A 21,796-nucleotide genomic window follows, 5' to 3' on the forward strand; every position below is an offset into this window, starting at 1 on the left:
AATTGCTGCGGGTAAAGTATAGAAAACACGACCAGCACTTGCAGACGACAAAGATATGTGGCCGCTGATTAAAACAGGATCTGGGATTTAATGGTCTGACGTCGCTTACATACATGGTTGGGTGTACTTTTTTTATGATCGCGACTGTTTCCTACTCGCCAGACTTAATTATTGACATGCACATCCATCGGTGCCGAGGCGGTCACGTTGCTTGACTTCTCCGGAGAGTCCAGGTAGATCTTCAGGGCACGTTCCCGACGCTGCGAATATCGCGTGGTGGACACGCAACCCACCCGATCCAGTCGTGCCTTCTCCTTGGCGTTCATCATGCGTCGCTCCTCCAGCGTCAGCTCTCGCGCAGGTACCGTCCTATCTCTGTTGAAGGCATTGAATTGTTAGTCTTAGGAACTGAAAAAACCACTGCCACGTGCTCCACGCTTACTTGTACAGGTAGATGTTTCCCGTCTGTGTGGTGTTAAGCGGATATTTGTCCAGGGTGGCGGGCACGGAGTACCAACTGCTGGACTCGTTAACACTTAACGCTGATATGCTTGTACAGGGGAAGTTGCTGTTCAACTGCAGAAAAGACAAATGTATTTTAGATCGAATTCAAGTTAAAACGTAATATTACGAACCTTCATATAGCTCAGTTTGTCTATTGTGATGTTGCTGATCTGTGATAATGAATGTCTGATTTCACTGTCCTCTGCAAAAAATACCAGTTCAATTTACTGCTTATAAAGCAATATACATTTTATACTTACGGTCCAAAGTGATCTCTTGGAACTTTCCAAACTCCAGTTTAGCTGGACACCACCGCCTAACAAATATAGTCAGAGAATCGTCCTTGGGCTGCGGGTCCACTCCCTCCTCGCACTCTTGCACAATGAACTGAAATCGTATAAATTACAATTCAGGTTAAGTTTATTCTTCATCACAACGACAAGGTAACCCACCTCCGCTGCGATAGTGGCGCCCAGTAGCCCGCTGTAGAGCGTTTCGTCGTTGGACAGAATCTTTATGGGAATACGCCCGCCCTTCAGCCAGATGCGACAGTTTTGCACAGTAAGCGTGGCGTACTTGGCATCCATGCGGTGCAGTTTGGCCACCAGATCTTTCTTGGCCTGCTCCGCTGTGGTGTTGGTATTGGACACCCACTCGCATACACATGGCAGTTTTGACGTCTCATTGTCAATGTCCTCCAATCGCAGAAAGTGAATCTTGGCCTTAAACTCGTCCGGCTCCAGTGTCTTACCCAACTCCACCGTCAGTGTTTCGCCTTCTATGAGATGGACCAACGAGTTGTTCTGGTTGTTGGAAAGATTGTTATCATGCTTCCGCTGCAGTTTAAAGTAGGTAGTGGGCACTTGGATCAGCTGCTCGATGTGTTTCTTAAAGGCGCCCATGCGCATGTGTGTTCCCACCAGCAGCTTATAGGCACGCGTGGGCTTACGCAGCTGAGCCTCCTCGTCGGACTGGTGACCCGAACTGGAACCGGTGCCGATCACATCCACACACTCGACCTTTGTAGCGTAGAAGAAGTGGTTGGTGCTGGTGGGCAGGAGCAGGGGATCCACCACATCGGCCGCCGCATAACTGCCGTTTCCATTGCAATAGGCATGAACCCGCATCATGGCATCGTGGGAGGCTGCTTCGTCCTCCGGACTAGACAGCTGAGGCGAATGACTGGTGGAACTGATTTGGCTGTCGCCTCCACCGCGATGTGCCATGTTGTCCGTCTCCACCAGAGTTCGGTCTCCGTCACTTAGACTGCTGTCCTCCGAGTTTGACTCGTGGCCGTGGCTGGGACTGGGTTGGGCCATGGGTTCCAGGAGATCTCGCTTGTAGCGCCTCCAATCGCAGTCGTTGCTGGAGGACACGTGACCAGGTGCCACGCCATTCATCATTGCAGCATCGACAACATCACCTCCACTGGCGGACTGAAAGGACAGACAAAAATTAATCTTAGTTATAAACCCACAAGTTTTAAAAACGTACCTCGATGGACTCAACGCTGGGCACACCGAGCATCTCAAGGGTGGCGGCATCCGTGTTGGGTACGTTCAAGTAGAAGTATGTTATGGACTTAAACTGGGTGTTGGCCATGTTCTGAAGGTGCTGCAGGGCCTCGGGCGACGGATGGGGATCGTAGGCCACGAATGCCTTCGGCACCGTGCCGCGCACCGTGGCGAGTAGGAACTGCTGCTCGCTAATGTGCAAACGGAGGGCGATGGAGCGGCGAAGGACGTCGCTGGCTTCCCGCTCCCGCGCTGCTGAGTAAACCAGGAAGGGACCGTCCATCGCCATGGTCGATAGATCTACCTTAAAAACATACCACGTAAGGCCGTCCGGCGGGTAAACCTCAAACTCTTGATCTTCGGCCCGGTACTCCAGCAGGAAGTCGAGACTGTAGTTCTGCGCCGCACGCAGTTCTGTCAAAGCTGGATCTGTGCAACCCTCCAGGGACTGGATAATCGTGTCCATTGAGGAGTTGTAGGCCACCAAGCGACAGCGAGAAAGCGGCGCGAACTGCTCCACATTCAACATCTCAAAGGCTGACATGAGAACCAGGTTGATGTTGAAACTCTGCGATACGTACACCCTGGTAATCTTCATCTTCTTCAGGGAGGGATTATAAAAGTAGACGCGGGGCTTGTACAAATCCGGAAGAGCCAAGTCCGTAACCGTGATATGCCTGCCCAGGCGGGTACCGCGCGTCTCCTCCTCCGAGTGCAGCTTTGGCAGCAGCGTTTTGATGTGCTCAGGAAAGTCGGCCACCTTGGCGACCTGCTCGTTTCTTTTGGCGTCCACCTGCCGGTACATCAACATGTATGCGTTGGTGCTGGAGGTGTAGGCACTGGAGTAGTAGCTGCCGTTGGGTCCGCCAAACGAACGTTGGATGTCCTCTTGGGTGATCTGCAGATAGATAGTCGGTCAATATCTTTTCAAGTCATGAAGGTGTCGTAAACACCTACACTAGTCACGTTCTGATCGTTAAAACAGAACCACTCGTTGTTGTCGAAGTCCTTAATATAAGCATAGTAGTGGCCACCGGAAGCGCTGCCCGAATGGATCATGATGGCGAACAGTTCGTACAGATACGGACCGGATCCCTGCTTGGCGCTCTTGCTGGTGCTGCTGCTCATGTCGATGCCCTCATCCTCGTCGTTCAGATCGTTCTCGTGCTGACTAGAGCTCGCAGTGGTCACCACGCCGCTGCTCAGGTTATCGTCCTCCATGGCGGATCCACTGTCCGCCGTGCTGCAGTCGTCCACGGTGCCGTTCAGCTGAGAGTTTTGCTCACCGCTGTTTCCGCTCCGGTTGATGAACGTGTTCAGGTTGAGCGTCTGAGGGAAGGTCACTCTGAAATAGAGGGCGAGCATTGAATTAAATGATTGCGAATTATGTCAAAAGGACTTACCTGTCGTTTAATTTGATGCGGTGCATGGTCTGGTAGTCAAAGTCAAAGCGTTTAAGGTGCAGCGTGAGGATGTAGGGGAAGGACTTAAAGTGGAGTCCCTTGTGAGCGTCGCATTTCTTTTTGCACTTCTCGCACAGATACTGGTTATTTCCATCGAGCGTCTCCGGCTGAACGAAGGCGCGCAGAGCTTCCTCGATACTGCCGTATGCGGAGCTGCTTCCAAAGGGCCGCACAGGGAGCGGGATATCTAGGAAGGTGTCCTCGCGCGTCTTCTCCGTATTGCACTCCAGGCACTTCACGTAATCGTTCATCTTGCCCTCGTACAGGTTCGAGATGAGATTTGCCTGCTTAGTGTTCTTGAATTTGTGCTCTAGAGCGTCGAACATAACTCGGCACAGTTCCTGGATATCATGCTGCTGCCAGGCCTCCGTCGAGTCCCACCCAAAGCTGCGGGTCAGGTCAGTGGTTTCTACCGCCGCTTTGGGCGAGGTCTGCAAGTTAAGGAAGAGCTTTTGCAGTTGGTATGGTATGTTCTTGGCCTCGTTGTCATTATCGAATTCCCAGCGGTACAGAGCATTTCTGAACTCGGGTGTCATAAAAAGTGCCTGCAGCAAGCTGTTTAGGTAGCAGGTCATGGCTTGGTTGACCAACCCAACATATCCCCTGGGTCCGACGCTTGGCTGCCTTGCCTCTGTCTCAGTTTCTGTGGTGGCCGAGGACACGAAGTCCGCAGCAGTTGTGTTGACTCTCTGCCATGCTGGCAACTCATCACCTCCATACTTTCGACGATAGAAGTTAGACAGAGCCGGGTACGTACCATCGTCGGTTCCAATTGTAGATGGGTCTACCACTCCGGTCACACCCTCGACGTCCGAGTCGCCAGTCGGAGCTCCAAAATCGTAGCCAGGTCCCAGCATTGTCGGACTAGCAGATGCGCCCAGTGCCAGGTCGTCATCCGACAACTGTTCGGCATCCGAGATAAAAAGATCGGAAGGACCATCGTCCACTGGTGAGATTAGGTTTCTACCTTGTGGATACAGCTGCAGTTGCTCAGAGAGCTGTTGCTTGCTCAGAGTGTCAACTGGTTCGCAGTCAAGCTCTTTGATGGGTGATGACGGCTTGATTGGACTCAGCAACTCCAGGGTCGGCTTAGAAGTGACCTTGGCCGTCTTCTTGGCAACAGGACTCTCCGAAGAAGTGATTTTTAAGCTTCTCTCCGTAGATAGCTCGGGACTTTCTTCAGGGCTAGCCTTGGGAGCTTGTTCTAACACGGGCTCGGCGATCTTTTCGTCAGTGGTCTTGATCTTGGAACTCTTCTCGGGACTTGATTCAGAGCTGATGCTGGTCTTGGCCAAGGAGTCCTCATTCGTCGTTTTTGTCTTGCTTGGAGAGGAAGATCCCGATGCTGGCTTCTTTTTGGTTTTCTCGCCAACTACGCGCTTCTTCTTCTCGCCAGTCGCAGGACTTTTGGCCTTCTCTCCGTCTGACTTTATAACCTTTTTGACTACCACTTTCTTAATGGGTAACTCAAAGCGTTTGGTCACGTCGCCATCCCAACTGCCGGAGGGCAGCAGGATCAAGTGATTCTTCAGCTGGGGCTCAAATCCATCCACTTCGTACATCAGCTGGGAATTCACGGCATTCAGATTTACCTAAAGTAGAGGGGATTTCATTAGGAATTCATTCACATAGTAAGATGAGCATTTTTTTATTTACCAAATCCTTGTTATCGTGTGGCTGCAGCAACAGCTCGAACTTTCCGTACGAGAACTGGGTGCCGATTAGGTCAATCACGCGGTTCACCGTGAAGTGGGAGCGGACCACTACGTTGATCTTCTTTTGCTCCGAGCCGGGTGTCTGGTCAAAGACCGAGACGGTGCACTGCTCGCTCTCCTTGTCCGTCATGTCCAGGCTGCGGATAAATCAAGTGGTGGTGGAGAAAACCCTGCAAATAGATTGTAAGCGAAACGTTGAGATTTACTCATGAATTTTGTGTGAAGTTTTCCTTTTCTATTCCTCAATTTTAGAATAAAGTAGGTGACACGACACCTTTGACGTCTCCGGCGGGGCCAAGTTGCTGTCCATGACAAAGCTTCTTTTGGCGTGCCATGGCCCAGAGTAAATAAGGAAGAGATGCCCAGCCCCGAATTACTGCGAAATCTTCTTGTTTTCGACCCCATTCGCAAATAAAGCGGCAGAAACCAAGAAGAGTCCGTCCCGCCTCCCTGTGGCCACAGATATTGACGTGCTCCGGGTTTGTTTTTCGCGCCTTATTTGTACGGGCCAGCACCAGTTGCCGTATATATATATATATCTATATATGTAGATATATACATATAGCACGTACACCCAATCGAGCATCGACTGCCCCCCGAAATCGACGTCGTGACTAACGCGCAGCGGAATTTCGTAAACAACCGACCATCAGTTGCCTCCGGAGGATGTTACGGGAATTATTATTTGCCTCCACTTGGCTACCATCGTCATCATCATCATCATCACCACCGCCACCATCGGGCGTACCGAATGCATAAATTTCACTGCAAATATCGCTCCATGTTTCTGCTGGCTTTCTTTGTGGGTCTCCGCAAGACTCTGTAACGGAAGTGGTGGCCATTATACGGACGAATATCTGGCGCCTTCGATTGGGCAGTGCGCAAATTGCAAGTGGGCGGTGGACATATCCATATGTACAAATTAATACTTATCGGACATAAGCGAAAATCTGAGAATTATTCTAGAAATATTTTGTAGAACTCGACAGATTTAAGGAAAGCAGATGCTGAATATTAAGCGAAACCCGATTGATCTACTCTACAATTTCCAGGCGTCAGTGCAAATTCAGTTTATTCTAAATTTATAATTTTCGAATGTCTATTTGGGCATTAATTTTTAGTGATTCGAATTGCTCAGCATTTAATTGAGTGTCGCAATCAATTTGGGGCCGCGGTATTTGCAATGTTTTTCCAATTCGCTGCACCGAAATAACCACAAGACAGACAGACAGCCACAGGCAGCCAAGATATTTTGGGTCTCCACCGCCGAATGGAGGATGCACATACACGATGTGCGATGTGAATGCGCTGCAGTTTGCCGTTCAAACACATGTTGGATGGTCCAAACACAAACCGCATTGCCCGGCATGGGAGCGAGTGAGATGGGGATCCAAAAATGCTAATACACGTCGGCCAGCAGAAATCAAAATAAGAAACCCGTGCTGCTAAAAATAAAAACAGGCAAAGACGACGGCGACGGCGACACATCGATGCGGTCGGAAAAAAGCACACGGAGGCGAGCGGAGGAGCACGATATAAGACAGCTTTGGGAGCGTCTTGAATACGCGTATATCTGGCTATTTGTGAATGCGAAGGTTTTCCGAGATTCAGAGAATCTCTGAATCGCACAGACTCGTAGAATGTGTCTATCCATCAGAATGGTCAGGCACTTTCAACACACATTGTGGGCCCCACGCCATCACCCCATCCACACTCAATATTTACATGATGACGATGATGATCTTTTGGTCAATGTTTGTGTTGGTCGGGTATTACAGAAACCGATATCGCGAGTTATCTATGCCATATAGGCGATATACGTGGGGACGGAGGAGGGGCCGGAGGAGCACAGTCATGCTCGCATATATTTGTGCTATTTTTGAACTATTTCGGTACTGCGAAATCTATGTGATCTACAAAAGCCATGAGATGACTGAGAAGATATGACTGCTGGGTGCCGGAAATTGTGGGATTCCCGATCATATAATGCATTAAGCATCGAGCACAAAATCTCCATTACGAAATGCTTTCTATTCTTAGGCGTCGTACAACTTTAATTGGAGCTTCCAATGTTGTGTGAATAAGTGTGTATATATCCGTGGTCTATATGCAACGATTTTTGGGTGAGTTTTACCGTCTAAACTGAGTGTGCCGAAATCTTTCCGAACTAGAAGACCGCACCGTCAACGCACGGCATAGTTCACGCGTGTACTGACCGATTGGGATGCCGATTCCCCCGATTGCGATCCGAAGATATATACCACCCGATCTGGCGCCCGATCTTTGGCGAAGTGAGCTAGCTATGTACGTGCTACGTTCTTAGCGGGATGCACTATACAAATGAGACATGGTCGAAGCAGTTTACTTATCTGGCTAACACTTCGATATGAAAACATTACTTTTCTATAGCCTCTATATCTTTGGGATGCGATAATATATAAATATGTATACAAATACACTGACTCTAGAACTTAACGAGGATACAAGGATTTGTTCTAAACAATGCGAGTGCCAGTTACGATTGCTTTCAACAGGATAAAAGACAGAGATGTTAGCAATTGACTGGGGTGCAATCAGGGGTCCAATAACAATTAAACTGTGTGCAGTTTGCTTTTGCGAAATAGCAATGACCACTCACGAACTGCAACTGATAACGATTATCGCCGTACAAAGCTGTGGGTGGGTAGTGCTCCCTGGGAGAACTTTAAGGCCCCGCGAACCCAGGCGGATTACTCAATGAATATAGGCGATGTGTTGTGGGTTTACAGCGAAAGTGCTATTAATGTCGGCCGTGTGCTCTCTTCGCTGTGCCAGCGCTCTCTATTTGCGGGAATGAATGACTATTTTTATGGGTCTGCCGTCGTTGCTGCTTTCTGCTGCATTGCTGCAGTGGCACATCCTTTGAACAGGCGCCATGCCAAAGGATATTCTTTGGGTTGGGGTTGGGATTGGGGCAGGGTTGAAGGGTCACATTCGTTTGCGCAACACTTCCATTCGGGGGGCGGTGTTCGGTGGGCGGGGCGATCGGTCAAGGCTTCGACAATGTGGAACGTGACACGCATATGTCGGCTGGGGTTTGCCCCAAAAAGTGGCACCCAAATGGCTGTCCTTCGCGCTGGCAAATTAGTCCTTAGCGAGGCGCGTCCATATGTCGCAAAAATTCGAGGGGCGCCTTGTTTTCTTCTCTCTGTATGCGCGTGTGTATGTGTGTGTGTGTGTGTGTGTTTGTACCTCCATCACTCACCTCAAGTGTGTGTGTGAAAATACTGCGGTATACGGTTGCGTGTGTGTGTGAGTGTGGGTTGCGGCTCTGTTCGCCCGATGATCCTGCTCCTCCCGGTCCTAATCCCGGCCTGCTTGGCTGCTCCTGCGTCCTGACTACGCTCGAAATGCGCTGTGAATCCGCTTAGAACGAGCCTCGACGGGTCATTTTTACAAATGTTTTTTGTTGTTCCGTTCGGCTGTTTTGCCAGACTTGCTCGTTCCGGTGTGACTGCCAGCCGCTGACTGCGAAATACCAAACGCCTTTAAGCTGCTGAATTGGCTGTCTACCTTTTAGGGTCACACTGGCGGCGTTTAAAATATTTCTTTATTTTAATTTTCAGTTAATTTTTTTAATTACTTTTAAGTTAATCTGAGTATTACACAAACATTTAAAAAGACATTTAAAATTCACATTACAAATATTTTTAATTATGTAAACTTATAAAATAGTAGATTTATTCGAATGTTTTTTATATTATATTATCTAAAACTAATTATTTTAAAAGGCTCATTAAATTTTCCTAATATTTTACCGATTGTTAAGTTATTTTCTCAAAATTTACTAATATTTTTACCTCGTTTTATTAGGTTTCTTTACCTCGTCAACAGGTTATTTTTTTGAAATTTCTATAAAATAAATTTTGTTGTTTGTTTCAAAACAATTGTAAAGATCTGTAAATCTCAGACTTTCAAAATTCATAGTAACGTACACGCCTTAATTTTTGGCCCAAAAATAGTTCGCCAAATTTAGGTTGATCTATAACTAAACCTTCGCGGATTTTTCGGAATCATTCCAGAACCGATAGTTTTATGCGATATGTGTGATTTTGAAATATTTTGTCTCTCCAGTCACGCTTTTGTTGCCATTCGCACTCAAACGTTTTCGAGATACAACCCTAAAAGACGAGAAGCATCCAGAAACTTCGACGGAGACGAGGGAAAACCTATAAAACGAGGTTGACGCGCGAATGCCGCTCATTATCAAACAAAATTTTGAAGAGAAAGGAACGCGGAGAGGAAAGTAGGGTGTGTTTTCAGTGCGCAAGCCACATTCGGTGGGATAAAGAAAAAGCGAAAAGAACAATCGAATCAATTGCGAGAAAGAGAAGAACCTTATAAATATTTCAAGAACATTGCCCCGTGAAAATATAAATAGTGTGCATATACACAGTGAACAACAACCAACTTGCTGCACTTTGCCATTGCATTTTGCACATTTCCATTTGGATTTTTGGACTTTTAAGGATTCCAACGACACTCGCACAGCTTTGAGGTGAGTTTACATGGGCATATTGCCACATGTGGGCGCATCACTAATAATGATCTGCCCTCTACACATTGAGCACACGGAGCACTCGGTGGTGCTGACTACGTCACTCGCATGACAACACGGCAGTTGCACAACTGCTGTGCTTCTAGCACTTTCCATCGCCCCAAAGCAAGCACAACAAGCAGGCAATCAGTTTTCATTCTAATCTAAGGCGTTCGTGTTTTCCCTACAATTTCAGCAGTGAGAAATGGGCAAAGACTTCTACAAGATTCTGGGCATCGACCGCAAGGCCAGCGACGATGAGATCAAGAAGGCCTACCGCAAACTAGCCCTCAAATACCATCCCGACAAGAACAAGAGCCCGCAGGCGGAGGAGCGCTTCAAGGAGATCGCCGAGGCGTACGAAGTGCTATCGGACAAAAAGAAACGCGACATCTTCGACAAGTTCGGTGAGGAGGGACTGAAGGGTGGACAGCCGGGAACAGATGGCAGCGGCCAGCCGGGAGCATACACCTATCAGTTCCACGGCGATCCGAGGGCCACTTTTGCGCAGTTCTTTGGATCGTCGGATCCGTTTGGCGTCTTCTTTGGCGGCAGTGATAACATGTTTGCCGGCGGCCAGGGCGGCAATACCAACGAGATCTTCATGAACATTGGCGGCGACGATATGTTTGGCGGTTTCCCCGGCAATCCTATGGCTGGAGCCTTCCGGTCGCAGTCATTCAATGCCCAGGCACCCAGTCGCAAGCGACAGCAGCAACAGGATCCGCCCATCGAGCATGATCTGTACGTGTCGCTGGAGGAAGTGGACAAGGGATGCACCAAGAAGATGAAAATCTCACGCATGGCCAGCGGAAACAGTGGGCCGTACAAGGAGGAGAAGGTGCTGAGCATCACAGTGAAACCGGGCTGGAAGGCCGGTACCAAGATTACCTTCCCCCAGGAGGGCGATTCGGCGCCGAACAAGATACCAGCTGACATCGTCTTCATCATACGCGACAAACCGCATTCGCTGTTCAAACGCGAGGGCATCGATCTCAAGTACACAGCCCAGGTCAGTCTGAAGCAGGCCTTATGTGGCGCACTGGTTAGTGTGCCCACGCTGCAGGGCAGTAGGATACAGGTGAACCCAAACCATGAGATCATCAAGCCCACCACCACGCGTAGGATCAGCGGACTAGGTCTGCCCGTGCCCAAGGAGCCCTCGAGACGCGGCGATCTGATCGTGTCCTTCGACATCAAGTTCCCCGACACACTGGCGCCCAGTCTGCAGAATCAGCTGGCCGAGCTGCTGCCCAACTAGGCGAATGTGGGTGGCTGTGCCAGCCTCACAGACACACACAACACACATACACACACAACACATAATTGTTATCACTTTAGTTAAGGCCTATATTTAGTTTATCGTACGTACTCGTAAGACACCTAAGCCTAACCAATTGTAGCCCGAAGCTAGTGAGTGTGCCAAGCGAACAGCTGTAGATATTGGCCGAGGAAGCAAGCGCTAGATAAGATTAGGGAAGAGAACACACACAGCAGGTAGCCCGTTTTGTGTTGGAGACTGATCGACTATTAGCTATTTTACCCTATTACCCTAGTACACACCAATTCCATAACTTGTTTTGTTTACCGCCGCATGGCTCGGTAAATTAACATCTTATATTTATTTATCCCAAAACACACTATGAAATAAAAGAGGTATTATAAATTGAAAGTAACTCACGATTTTTGAAGCAAAGCACATCTTCGGCATTCCAACACGGGGAGGTTAAATCAGTTAGAAAAGAACACTTTAGATTTGTACGCCGTAGAACATAGTACGTTTTAGTACCAATTTCATTATGTTTAACAATAAAATTATTTATACAAACATCAAGTGTCGCTTCTGCGTGAGTGGGTTGCAACAATTATGTGCTACATTTCACGTGGCACGTGGCGGAGGTGCATCCAAAACCAAAACAACTTTTTCTATTTTCGAATAACTTGCTAGTTATGCGCGCCAAACAATTTTAAAGTATCCTTATGTGGCAACTTGCAGTGAGAAACACGCCACCTGGCGTGTATATATCCAATTTTACATTTTAAAAACCATCTGGCAGCACTGCTAACGTTTTTTCAAACGTCGAGAAGGAAAGATGAATTTAAAAATTAAATCCCAGTTAAAAATTTAACCAATTGAAGATCCTCGTTGTAAACCTGAAATGCCCAGAAGAAACACAATAAAAAGCCATTCCATCCATGTTGGTTTCATTTTAAATTTCACATTTTATTTTCATTTGTTTTCACTTCAAAAGGATTTCGTAATTTAATCATTTGTCACACATTTTCACTATCCTTATGTTGAGTGTTAAGTTGCATTTGCAATTGTATAATCATTGTGTATTTCTTTTTCTTTACTGTTGCATATTTTGTTTTATTTTTCTCGTTCTCAAAAAGTATTAACATCCATTGCATGTTCGTTTCTGTTGTTATATATTTTTGTTGTTCTTGTTGCAGCTGCTAATTAGGTTTACAATAAAAATTGAATTTTAATGTTGGTTTCTGCTGTTGTCCATTCGTAAATGGCTACATTTGTTTCGAATGCTGCTGCATTTTGCTATTGATTTGTGTATCGAATTTGGTTTTCGTGTGTGGCTGACTTATAAATTGTATTTAATATGCAATTGTTACCCTCGTTTTTCCTGCTGCCTCGTTCGCTTGTCGAAAGGAAAGTGTGATAAGTGATACATATAACTAACAATACGCTCAAACAAATCAAATATCCGATAACAATTTGTTAAAAGAGATTCCAGTGCGTTGTGTGCACGTGAACTTAATTAAATGAGTACATTGTTTGGCTCTCAAACATTCGTATAATAGTGACTATGTATATATATTTAATAAAAATGCTTTAAAAATAGTCAAATGCGTACAAAAAGTTTCACGCCACCTTCATTCGCCATCAAATGAGTTTCATAATTTAACTATTTCATTTCGCTAAAGTCTTCCAACTGACTGCACCGTCTCCGGTTGAGTTTTGGTTTTTTCTTTTTATTATTAATTATTATTTATGTACGTTGCCTCTGTCTGTCAAACTTATACAAACTGTAAAAATTATGTTAAAATGTTGTGATTTGGTATTTGGTAAATTTCTCCTTGTTTTGTCCCGTGTTTGATTAGCTTTCATCTTTCTCATCGACGGACGATGAGATGAAGATCTATCATTAGACTGTTGTATACATTTAGAATTTCTATTTACTCCACATCATATACATGTAGCTGTCTATGGTCTGTAGTTTCAATTATTACGTTTTTCTTAGTATTTCTCATCGTTTAATTCAAGTTTACTTTTTTTTTTGTATATTTAATTCAATTTGATTGGAAACCTAAAAAATGTTTTGATTATGTTTCGATTTGTTGCTATATGGTTCAATGAGTTTATGAGGTTTTTTTTTTTGGGGGGGTACAAAATGAATGTGTGTGAGCAATGCCTGCAAGTACACTGAAAAAAAAGACAATCGCCACTCGCACGAACAGTGTGCGGCCAGAAGAATAAACAAACGTTCAGCAATTGGGGATTTCATTGTTCCTGAATCGAATTAACATCCAAGCTGCATTCACAACCAATTAATTATTATTTCTCATCTGGTAGAATTTTCATTGTATTCGACTATATATTTTTTTCATCTTGCTAAAAATTCGTCCTACAAAAATTGAAAACCATAGGGTATTGGAGACGTAGGGAAATCAAAAATTCTCGAAATTCTTTAATTGAGTTCTCAAAAATTGTGCCTTTGTCTATGGGATTCTGGGCATGGGGATAGGCTTCCTTTGTTTAACTATAATTCTGTTGTCATCGTTTCTCGATTCTTAAAGTGTTCAAAGTGAAGTTCTTAATTATTATTGTAATTCTGCTAGAAGGTGTTGTCTTTTTTTTTTTGGTTTGTGTTGCTTTTTTATGCTTATGTACTTTCATTTAGTTTGTTTTTTTTTGCATAGTTTTATAATTTAATTTAATGTTTGCCCGCTTTAACGTGTTGAGTTTGAGTTTGCTTTGCTTTGAGTTAATTTTTTTGTTTGCTTGTATTTGCTGATTGGTTTTTTTGTGGAGGCTCGGAGCCCAATTTAATAGCATGGAATCGTTTGCTTCATTATTATTTCGTTTTCGTTTTCTTTTAGTTTACCATTTAACATTTTGACTAAATTTTTGCTATTTTTCTTTAATGTGTATGTGGATTTTGTATGGTATCTTTATGTATTTTTTCAGTGTACTTCCTACGAACTAAACATTTTCATTGCTGTTTTCTTTTTAGTTTTCTCATTACGATTACGAGTGTGTTGATTTCCTTCAGTTTGTGTGTGGCTTAATTGGCTAAAATGTTTTTCATTCAACCTTTTTGGTTTTTTCTTACTTTGCATTTGACTTTTGTTTAGTTTTCTTTTATTTTTTTGTTGCAATTCTCTGGGGTCTTCGTTTGTTTTTTGTTTTCCTTTTATAATTTAAATTCTCTAAGCCTAAATACTATGGTTGCAATTTGTTTACGGGTTTCCCTCCTCGTCGCATTGACAGCTGCGTCTTCGTCTTGTCCTCAATAAATGTATGTATTTAAATCGAAATTTACTTTCAAGTCTTTTCAGCGACAAATGCATTTGAATTTGTTCTCGTATTTCTTAATCTTGTTAAATCTTTTCACTTAGTTCATATTAAATCTGCTCAAAATCCTTCGCTTTAATAATGCTTTTATTATATGTTTTGCACTTTAAATACAATCATTATAAATCAAAGTCTTCTCTTTTGGTTTTCATTTTTTATGCTTTATGTTTTATGGTTTGGTTTGGTTTTCTTTTGTTTTCTTAATTTTTCTTTCTAAAAAGGATCTGTGGCATCCTTTTCGTGGTGCTTTTCCCGTTTAAAATCGCAAACGTAAAAAATGACAAAAACTCTTCGATGTTTTATCCATTTAAAAAGAGCGGAAACAAACCGAAGCCAAGCATTCTTCAAAAGCCAACCACATCCATTCACCCACCGATGATGGCCGGTGATTCAATGCATCTTCATATCGTTGAGCGTTGAGCTTGAAAAATGCTTTTGGGTTCGCCTGCTCGCCTGCTTTGAACTTTGAACTGTTGCTTCTGCTTTTGCTTTCTGCTGTTTGCTTTCTGCTTTTGCTTTCTGCTGTTTGCTTTCTGCTTTTGCTTTGCTTTTAGCTGTTTCTGTTGCCGTTGCCTTACACTTGATTAGGTAAAATTGAGAAATCGAACAGAGGATTTGAAGTTGTGGATTAAGAGTTCTTATGCTTGCTTAGCTTGATACTAAATGTTTTGCTTTGCTTTTTCTGATTTAATTTTTCACATCGTCTTTGCGGGTTGTTGACTGTGGATCTGTGCCTAAATTTATCATGTCTCGTGGTTTCCACACCGGGGACCCTACAATTAAATGAAAGAAAAGAAAAGATACAATGGAAACCATATATGAAAAATTATGAAATATTTTCTTTTTTGGTTTGCAAAACTTAATTTGTAGTTTTGGTTTTTTCTTTTTGTATTTTTTTTTTTTGTCAGATAGAAAATATAGATTTAGAGATCGAAAGAGTTAGAAAGAGCAAGTGGGCGGAGGGTAGCACCTCCATTTGGTTATATACAATTGTGTCGAACAGATTTGAATAAGTAATTTGTGGCCAATTCGGATTCGTTTAGTTAAGAAGCATGCAAGCAAAATGTATAAATTTTTCGGTTAAAAAATATAAGCAAAACTAATTATTGTTTAATGTAATGAGCACTACTTCAAGCGGGTTCTTTCTCTACTTGATATAGTTTTGGGTGGGGCTTGGGGCTGGGTGGTGGGAGTGGAAGTGGGGGTGATTAACAGCTAGTTCAACAACTAATATTTGCGATTGGGGGACTTTGAGTAGAGAGAGAGTTGTGTTGGCTAAAATGTTGACATCGCTTGGTTCATTTTCTCGTTTGCAGATAGTTTAGCTTTTGTTAAGAGCTTAAGTTTAAGTCTGGGCAATTTTTCGAATTTCCGATCAAAAGTTTTGCATTTTATGCCAACATTTTCCGTTCTGCCTCTTCTGTTTCTCGTGTGTGTCTTTATTAAAGGGCTCCAATTTAATTTTGCAAAGTGATTGAGAGAAATTGATGTACATATTTATGGGATGGAAAATGGGGTGTTTATAATTTGGAAAAATATGGTACAGTTAGTGGTGAAATTGAAATAGTTTCGCATTTCAGTTAACCCACTTGCTTATTTGAAAATTAGTTTTCCAGATGCAAAAGTCAAGAGCGTGATTCAAAAATGATGGAAAAAGTTGTGCATAGATGAAAGTTTCATAAAATTTAATTCAATTTGAATTTATTTCGCTTTGGCACACAAAAAGTTGTATGGAAAACAGAAAATTAAATTTCTGGAAAATAATTGCGTTTCAATGTGTGAAAAAATGCCGAATAAATTCTGAATAAAATCTGAATACTGGATTCTGGATTTCGGGGTGTGGTGAGGAGTTGAATTGAGTTGAGTTGAGTTGGTGGGGCTGGTGTGTGTAACCATAAGACATATATAGTTAGATAAATATATATATATATATAGATCGATTATAATGGACTTGGCATTAGCATTGCTCTCTTTCGGTTGGCATGGCATTCAGCAGTACAAGATTTTGCTTTAGATCTTCGGCACACTTTGTCATTTAGTCGTGATATTGATAGAGAAAATGCAAAACGTTCAAATTGAGGGGGAAAACTTGCAAAGTTCATTGATTTTGAATCGAATTTCGGTTGTTTCGGTTAGTTGTTTGTTAATCAAGCGATGCCAACTAATAATATCAAGTGTTTGTAACAGACACAACAGATACACAGATACGCTATGAAGAGATACACACAAATGCATCGAATGGGCGGGTAATAATACCTATTAACTTAACATGCCTAAGATAACTCCAACTCCATCTCCATATCCGACTTAAGAGTTACGACTAAGTGTATATTTCTAACTGAGTTCAACATTATTCGAGTCAATTGTTCATGTGTTTTTAGGGATTTTAGTTATCTTTGAGATAATTGTGTGTAGACAAAATGAAATATCACCCGTTAAATTGTTTAATTACTAATTCAATTCAAGTACTCATCGTTCGTTTGCCTAATTACAAATTAATGTCGCACTTACCTGCTAAGCAACTACTAAACAAATTTAAATGCATAACTAATCGAGGGTATGTCTTTCGATTCGATTCGAGAGGGGTTTTTGTTTTTTGGATGGGCCAGGAAATCGGTGCATTAACTACATACGAGTATATGGGTGTCCTCTACTTGTCGCTGTCCTTTTACATTTATTTACTTTGGCGTATTTTATGTATTTATTGTATTTACTTTAAACTCATGGGGCCAGTTCGTTAATTGCGTTTCGATTGCTTTAGTTAGTTTAGTTTTAGTTAGTTGCATTAAGTTTGGAACTCCCATTAATAGTTACATATGTACGTAACGGGCTCGCTTTAGTTTAGTTTTTACGAATTTGATTTTGAAGTTGGCATTTAGTGTGTTGATTTTTCGATTATTTGTTTAGTGGATTTCAGTGTTTGGCCGTGTGCGGGTTGTGCACACACACAAGGATTATTGGTTAAATTTGATGTTTGTTTTAGCTTTACTGCTGCACTTCAATGTTCGCTGTTTGCGGCCTCCGCTTATCTTTATTTAGTTTGCATTTATATTCGTATATTTTTTTGGATTTCGCTAGCTCCAATTTTTAGTTTCGTTGAACATTTATGCTGTATATGCTGCTGTATATGTATGTATATATATGCCGTATTTACGATGTATATTTTGATTTTTGAGAATATTTGTTATCATTTCTTGTTTTGATTTTGCTGCTGCGAAGCCCAGTGTAAACTGTAAACTGTAAATGTTCTTGAAGCTTAAACATATTTATTCTGACTATGCTCCTTCATCGTTCGCTTTTTTCTATACTGCTTTGAATTCTCGTTACAACAACCTGAAATTTGTTTGACCTTAACCGTTTTCTATATATTTAGTCGAGAGTTGAGTGCGGCTTGGATCGCAGAATCGAATGGGAATTCCCGACCCGCGCCTCGAAAAGGGAGGATATATATATGTATATATATACGCGTTTTTTCCAGAGCTACCTAAGTGTACATATATATGTATATATAATATGATTACCCATTACAGAACATTGAGGTACGACTTACGATTATCATTCTCAGAATACATCCACATTTTGATTCGTTTCCATTTTATTGTATGTTTTTAATTTGCTGATTTAATTGGAATGTGAAACGGAAATGGTGGAAAACCCATGCGGAAAATGCTTCATTTGATTTGCCCGTCGACTTGTATATGCATGTATATTTGTTTATATCTATAAAAAACCTATAAAAATCATATAAAAACCATATGCATATATGCAAATTATTTGTCACAACATTATTGGTACACACACACACACATCGATGCCCGAATAGCACAAACGTGCAAGTTGGCAAAATTTTCTAACTAACTAATGTTTGATTTAGTTTTTTGCTAGTTGTCCTTTTTGTCCTTTATGTAAATAATCCCCATATATCGATAGGTAAACTCTTGTTAGGTATATTTTATGTTAACCCCTGGAATATGTTGGCATTCGAACCCGAAAGCCCAGCTCAGTAGCAGTAGATCCATGTCGCCAGATGGGTAATTAAAAATTTTTGATTTCATTTACGGTTTCATTTACAGTTTCCACCCCTGACTATTCCGCATTTCCGCCTTTTCCGCTTTTCCGCTTTTCCTCCCACAGCTAATAGTTAGTTAGCTGGCGACTTTTTCCGAACTTTTTAGCTCTGCTCGGTGTCTCTTCGTTTTATATCTGCTCCTGGCTGTCTTATTTTACCCATCTATATGTGTTTCAAGTTGAGTTTGCCATTTGTTTGTCTGCCTGTCTCTTAGTACATAGTTTACTTGAGTGCGAGTATGAATTTCAACTTTAGTTTTAGCTGCTGCTGCTGCTGCTGCTGTTGCTGCTTCTGCTTTTGCTGCTTTAGCTCTAGCTACTACTGCTCTTTTCTGTTGTTTGCCCTCGTAATTACGGCACTTGAGTATTGTGTGTGCAACGCGGCGTATACGTAATATTTCTACTTGCCACCCGAGGCGAGCGGAACTTCCGCCATTTTGTTCGTTAATGTGTGTGGGTGTGGTTATGGGTGTGAGCGAATGCGGGTGAGTGTGTAAATCACGGCGAAGTGTTCGCGCCCAACTCGGCTGCAACTTAAATAATTAACTGCAAAACGGTGGCACATACCCATTGTGCAACCTTTCGCCAACCAGGATTAGTTACCCACCGTTTTATCCTTTGATTAGTTTTCGGTATGAACTACCGAACTACATATGTATGTATGCTGCTGCGCTAAAAGAGCTAGCTACGCTCAGGTTCGGTGACTTATGGCTAACACTTACACAACAAATACGAGGAATATGGGGATTTTGTTTGGGGTTTGGTAACGTTTGAGCTATTTCAACTAGTTTTTAAGAGTGCCTTTCTTTCCATTACTTATGCATGTGGTTTTCTAGTAAGTAGATTGTATATTTTGTAGGCTAGGTCTTTTTGATTTCAATCCCTTGTGTTGGAAGTTCGTGTTCGGTTTTGATTACTTTCGTTTATAGTTAGCATTGTGAGTTTACGTATTTGTGAGCTGAGTTCGGTTAAAATTAGTTTGTTGAGGCATTTCGGGTTGTTCGTCTGTTATCTTTGGTTTCAAAATAGTGGAGGTCTTTCAGTGGAGGTCCTTGAGTGGAAGTGCCTTCGTGGCGGAGTTCCATTACACATGAATCTCGAAGTAGTCGTGACAGTCCACACAACCGCCGGGTGCCTCGGCGCAGCCCATCTCGGGCACGAATCCTATTCCCCCGGTGGCCGTCGGCTGCGCACTGACCACCACCATTCCGCGTGGCGTCTTCTTCCGCGTGCGACTCTGCCGCACGCGGGACTTATGCTAGGAGGGTCTCTTCTGGTACAGACAGTCGATGCATGTGGTGTACTCCGGGGCCGAGGAGCTGAGCTGGTAGCCACCCTGCGGATCGTGCTGACAGCCAGTGTATCCGCCCATCTCCGGGGCATAGCTCATATATTGCTGATGTTGCTGCTGTTGCTGCTGCTGTTGGTGGTGCATCGGCGGCTGATGCAGTGGCTGTGGTGGATGACGCGGCAAGGGATCGTATATGGGTTGCGAGGAGAAGGTATTCTCAGCGGACTGCGATCGCAATGGCCCGGAACTGAAGACCACGTAGTTGCGGTCGGGGGAGACCCCATACGCCCTGTGGCCGTAGGAGCTACTGGTGGTGGTGCTATCCCTGGAAGTGGAGCGCTCCAGGGATTTGCTCAGCCTGCTCCTGCTGCTTGTGCCCCCACCATAGCGCCCAGTTGGAGCGGCAGCCACATAGTGATCACTGCACGTCTGGTTGTCGTACACCGGATAGTACTGATAGGTTTCCTGGGCCCTTGGCCGCGTGCCCGTCTCAAAGCTGCCGTGGGCAGACATGCTCCTCTTGCGACTGCCGTGCGGCACATCCAAGTTGTGATCCGACTCACCGTGGCTATCGAAGCTGCTGCGCGGCGAGTGGCGCAGACAGGAACTGCCGGTCATTGCCCGATCGGGGGACAGGTGATCCATGCTGCCTCTGGGCGAAACCCTGGGCGATAGTGTTTCCACGCTGCAAACGTGCGATGGTCCGCCCTTTTTGAGGCAACTCCTGTCCGGACTCTTGGACTTGGCTGGGCTGGAAGGTGGCTTCAGGATGCCAGGAGCAGGGCCTGTGGTGTGCTTCAGTATGCCACCGCCTTCGGAGGAGCGGCGAGGACTCGGTGTCCTGCGGCCGCCCGACAGGCGATCCTGTGAGTTGTCCCTGGAGGAGGACACACTCAACCGCTTGCCCTGGTCACTCAAGCTGGTGCGCGGTGACTTAATCTTGATGATCCTCACAGGGGAGCTACCCTGGGACTTGCAGCGATCTGGCGATATATATATCTGCCTTCGGCCACCTTTGACTTTGGTGGAAGCTGGACGCTCTGGAGACTTGGCCTTGAAGATCTTGTCCACCTTCTTGTCAATCACCACGATATGCGAGGCCAGCGAACTGGTGGTGGCATCCTCCTCCGTTTCATCGCCCGATCTTTCCGACGGCCCGGTGGTGTTGCCAGTGCTATCTGATTCAGTGGCTGGCCGGGATGGCGACTCAATGTCCACCACGACGGTCTGCTGTGTATTCTCCACAATGGTTTGTGGCTCCGGCGAGAGGCTGGAGTCATTCTGCTGCTGATCGCCAGCATCCTCGGCCAGGTCCTGCGGATCGAAGGCCTTCTCGCGCAGACTCTCCATGTAGGCGACAATGTCGCAGGTGCCATCGGCCAGGTTCTCCTGCTCGAGGTCACTCAAATGCTTGTCCATGAACCGGGCGGAGGCGTCCGTCTCGGTTGGGTTACGGTCACGGTCTCGGTCTCGGTCACGTCGCTGTTTATGCCCGGATTCCCTGGCCTGGTCCGCCGGATGCTGGTGGACGACGGCCACCTGCTGGGAGGCGGCCAGTCGTTCCGCCTCGCTCTCGAAGATCTCAATCACCTCGATATCCTGCTTGGGGGACTGTCGCGGCGATTGACGCGGCGACTGGCGAGGTGAGGGATGCAGGGAGTGGATTTGGGATTGGGATTGGGTGCGTGACTGGGTCTGATTATCTCGGGCATCGGAGACGAATAAGCTACCACTACTACCTAGACTTAAGTTAAAGGAGGCCGCCACCTGGGCGGCATGCACCTCCGACTCCGACTCGAGCTCCGATTCATCCGGGCTGGGCTTACCTAGGTCCTTCATCAGCACCGGCTGGTAACTGGCCGGCGGATGCGACGATTGAATGAGGCGCGCCTGGCTGCCGGTGCTGCCCACCGAGAGCGTCGATGTGGTGCTGCAGGATTTCACGTTTCGTGGGTCGCGATGCGGGTCGAGCAGTAAGAGAAAGGGATAAGTTCACAGGGTCAAGCAATAGTCGAGCTTACTGCGAGGCACTATAACTGTGGGTGGATGTTCTCAGACTGACTGGATTGAACGC

The 21,796-nt window shown here is 44.7% G+C and overlaps 3 protein-coding genes across 15 annotated transcripts in view; 1 reads left to right on the forward strand and 2 right to left on the reverse strand.

Moving 5' to 3' along the window:
- Nucleotides 1–65: 65 nt before the first annotated feature.
- LOC122618181 (ubiquitin carboxyl-terminal hydrolase 47) lies at nucleotides 66–8,694 on the reverse strand. Of its 3 annotated transcripts, XM_043794401.1 has the most exons (10): nucleotides 8,441–8,694; nucleotides 5,138–5,366; nucleotides 3,422–5,073; nucleotides 2,976–3,363; nucleotides 1,999–2,916; nucleotides 957–1,940; nucleotides 765–891; nucleotides 636–706; nucleotides 443–576; nucleotides 66–375 (listed from the first exon to the last, which is right to left on the reverse strand). In XM_043794401.1, the coding sequence occupies exons 2-10, from the start codon at nucleotides 5,324–5,326 to the stop codon at nucleotides 165–167; spliced, it is 4,674 nt and encodes a 1,557-aa protein (XP_043650336.1). In that variant the 5' UTR covers nucleotides 5,327–5,366; nucleotides 8,441–8,694; the 3' UTR covers nucleotides 66–164. The 3 variants fall into 3 exon arrangements, with proteins under 3 accessions (XP_043650336.1, XP_043650338.1, XP_043650337.1); XM_043794403.1 differs by lacking the exons at nucleotides 66–375; nucleotides 443–576; nucleotides 636–706; nucleotides 765–891; nucleotides 957–1,940 and having other exon boundaries at nucleotides 2,062–2,270; nucleotides 2,336–2,916; XM_043794402.1 differs by lacking the exons at nucleotides 66–375; nucleotides 443–576; nucleotides 636–706; nucleotides 765–891; nucleotides 957–1,940 and having other exon boundaries at nucleotides 2,062–2,273; nucleotides 2,336–2,916.
- A 689-nt stretch (nucleotides 8,695–9,383) lies between these two features.
- Nucleotides 9,384–11,600, forward strand: LOC122615834 (dnaJ protein homolog 1). Of its 2 annotated transcripts, none has more exons than XM_043790978.1 (2): nucleotides 9,384–9,733; nucleotides 9,972–11,600. In XM_043790978.1, exon 2 carries the CDS (start codon nucleotides 9,978–9,980, stop codon nucleotides 11,031–11,033), a length of 1,056 nt encoding a protein of 351 aa, XP_043646913.1. In that variant the 5' UTR covers nucleotides 9,384–9,733; nucleotides 9,972–9,977; the 3' UTR covers nucleotides 11,034–11,600. The 2 variants fall into 2 exon arrangements, with proteins under 2 accessions (XP_043646913.1, XP_043646912.1); XM_043790977.1 differs by having other exon boundaries at nucleotides 9,394–9,733; nucleotides 9,969–11,600.
- Nucleotides 11,601–11,980: 380 nt separating this feature from the next.
- LOC122618216 overlaps nucleotides 11,981–21,796 on the reverse strand; it is an 84,516-nt gene continuing 74,700 nt past the window's right edge. For 6 of the 10 annotated variants that reach the window (XM_043794476.1, XM_043794471.1, XM_043794468.1 and 3 more), the window contains 2 exons: nucleotides 21,549–21,652; nucleotides 11,981–15,136 (listed from right to left, as the gene is read on the reverse strand). In XM_043794476.1, coding sequence (XP_043650411.1) covers nucleotides 15,051–15,136; nucleotides 21,549–21,652 — 190 coding nt within the window. In that variant the 3' untranslated portion in view covers nucleotides 11,981–15,050. Of the gene's footprint in view, nucleotides 21,653–21,796 lie in introns of all 10 variants that reach the window. The other 4 variants (XM_043794466.1, XM_043794465.1, XM_043794474.1 and 1 more) reach the window with 1 other exon arrangement.

This window comes from Drosophila teissieri, chromosome 3L (assembly GCF_016746235.2).
Source record: "Drosophila teissieri strain GT53w chromosome 3L, Prin_Dtei_1.1, whole genome shotgun sequence".
In the NCBI taxonomy this organism is placed as follows: domain Eukaryota; kingdom Metazoa; phylum Arthropoda; class Insecta; order Diptera; family Drosophilidae; genus Drosophila; species Drosophila teissieri.

Coding starts and splice junctions, on each gene's coding strand:
- LOC122618181 (XM_043794401.1), bottom strand. CDS start 5,326: ATGACGGACAAGGAGAGCGAGCAGTGCACCGTCTCGGTCTTTGACCAG. Junction 3,364..3,421: donor CGCATCAAATTAAACGACAG/GTAAGTCCTTTT, acceptor CCTCTATTTCAG/AGTGACCTTCCCTCAGACGC. Junction 707..764: donor CCAAGAGATCACTTTGGACC/GTAAGTATAAAA, acceptor TATTTTTTGCAG/AGGACAGTGAAATCAGACAT.
- LOC122615834 (XM_043790978.1), top strand. CDS start 9,978: ATGGGCAAAGACTTCTACAAGATTCTGGGCATCGACCGCAAGGCCAGC.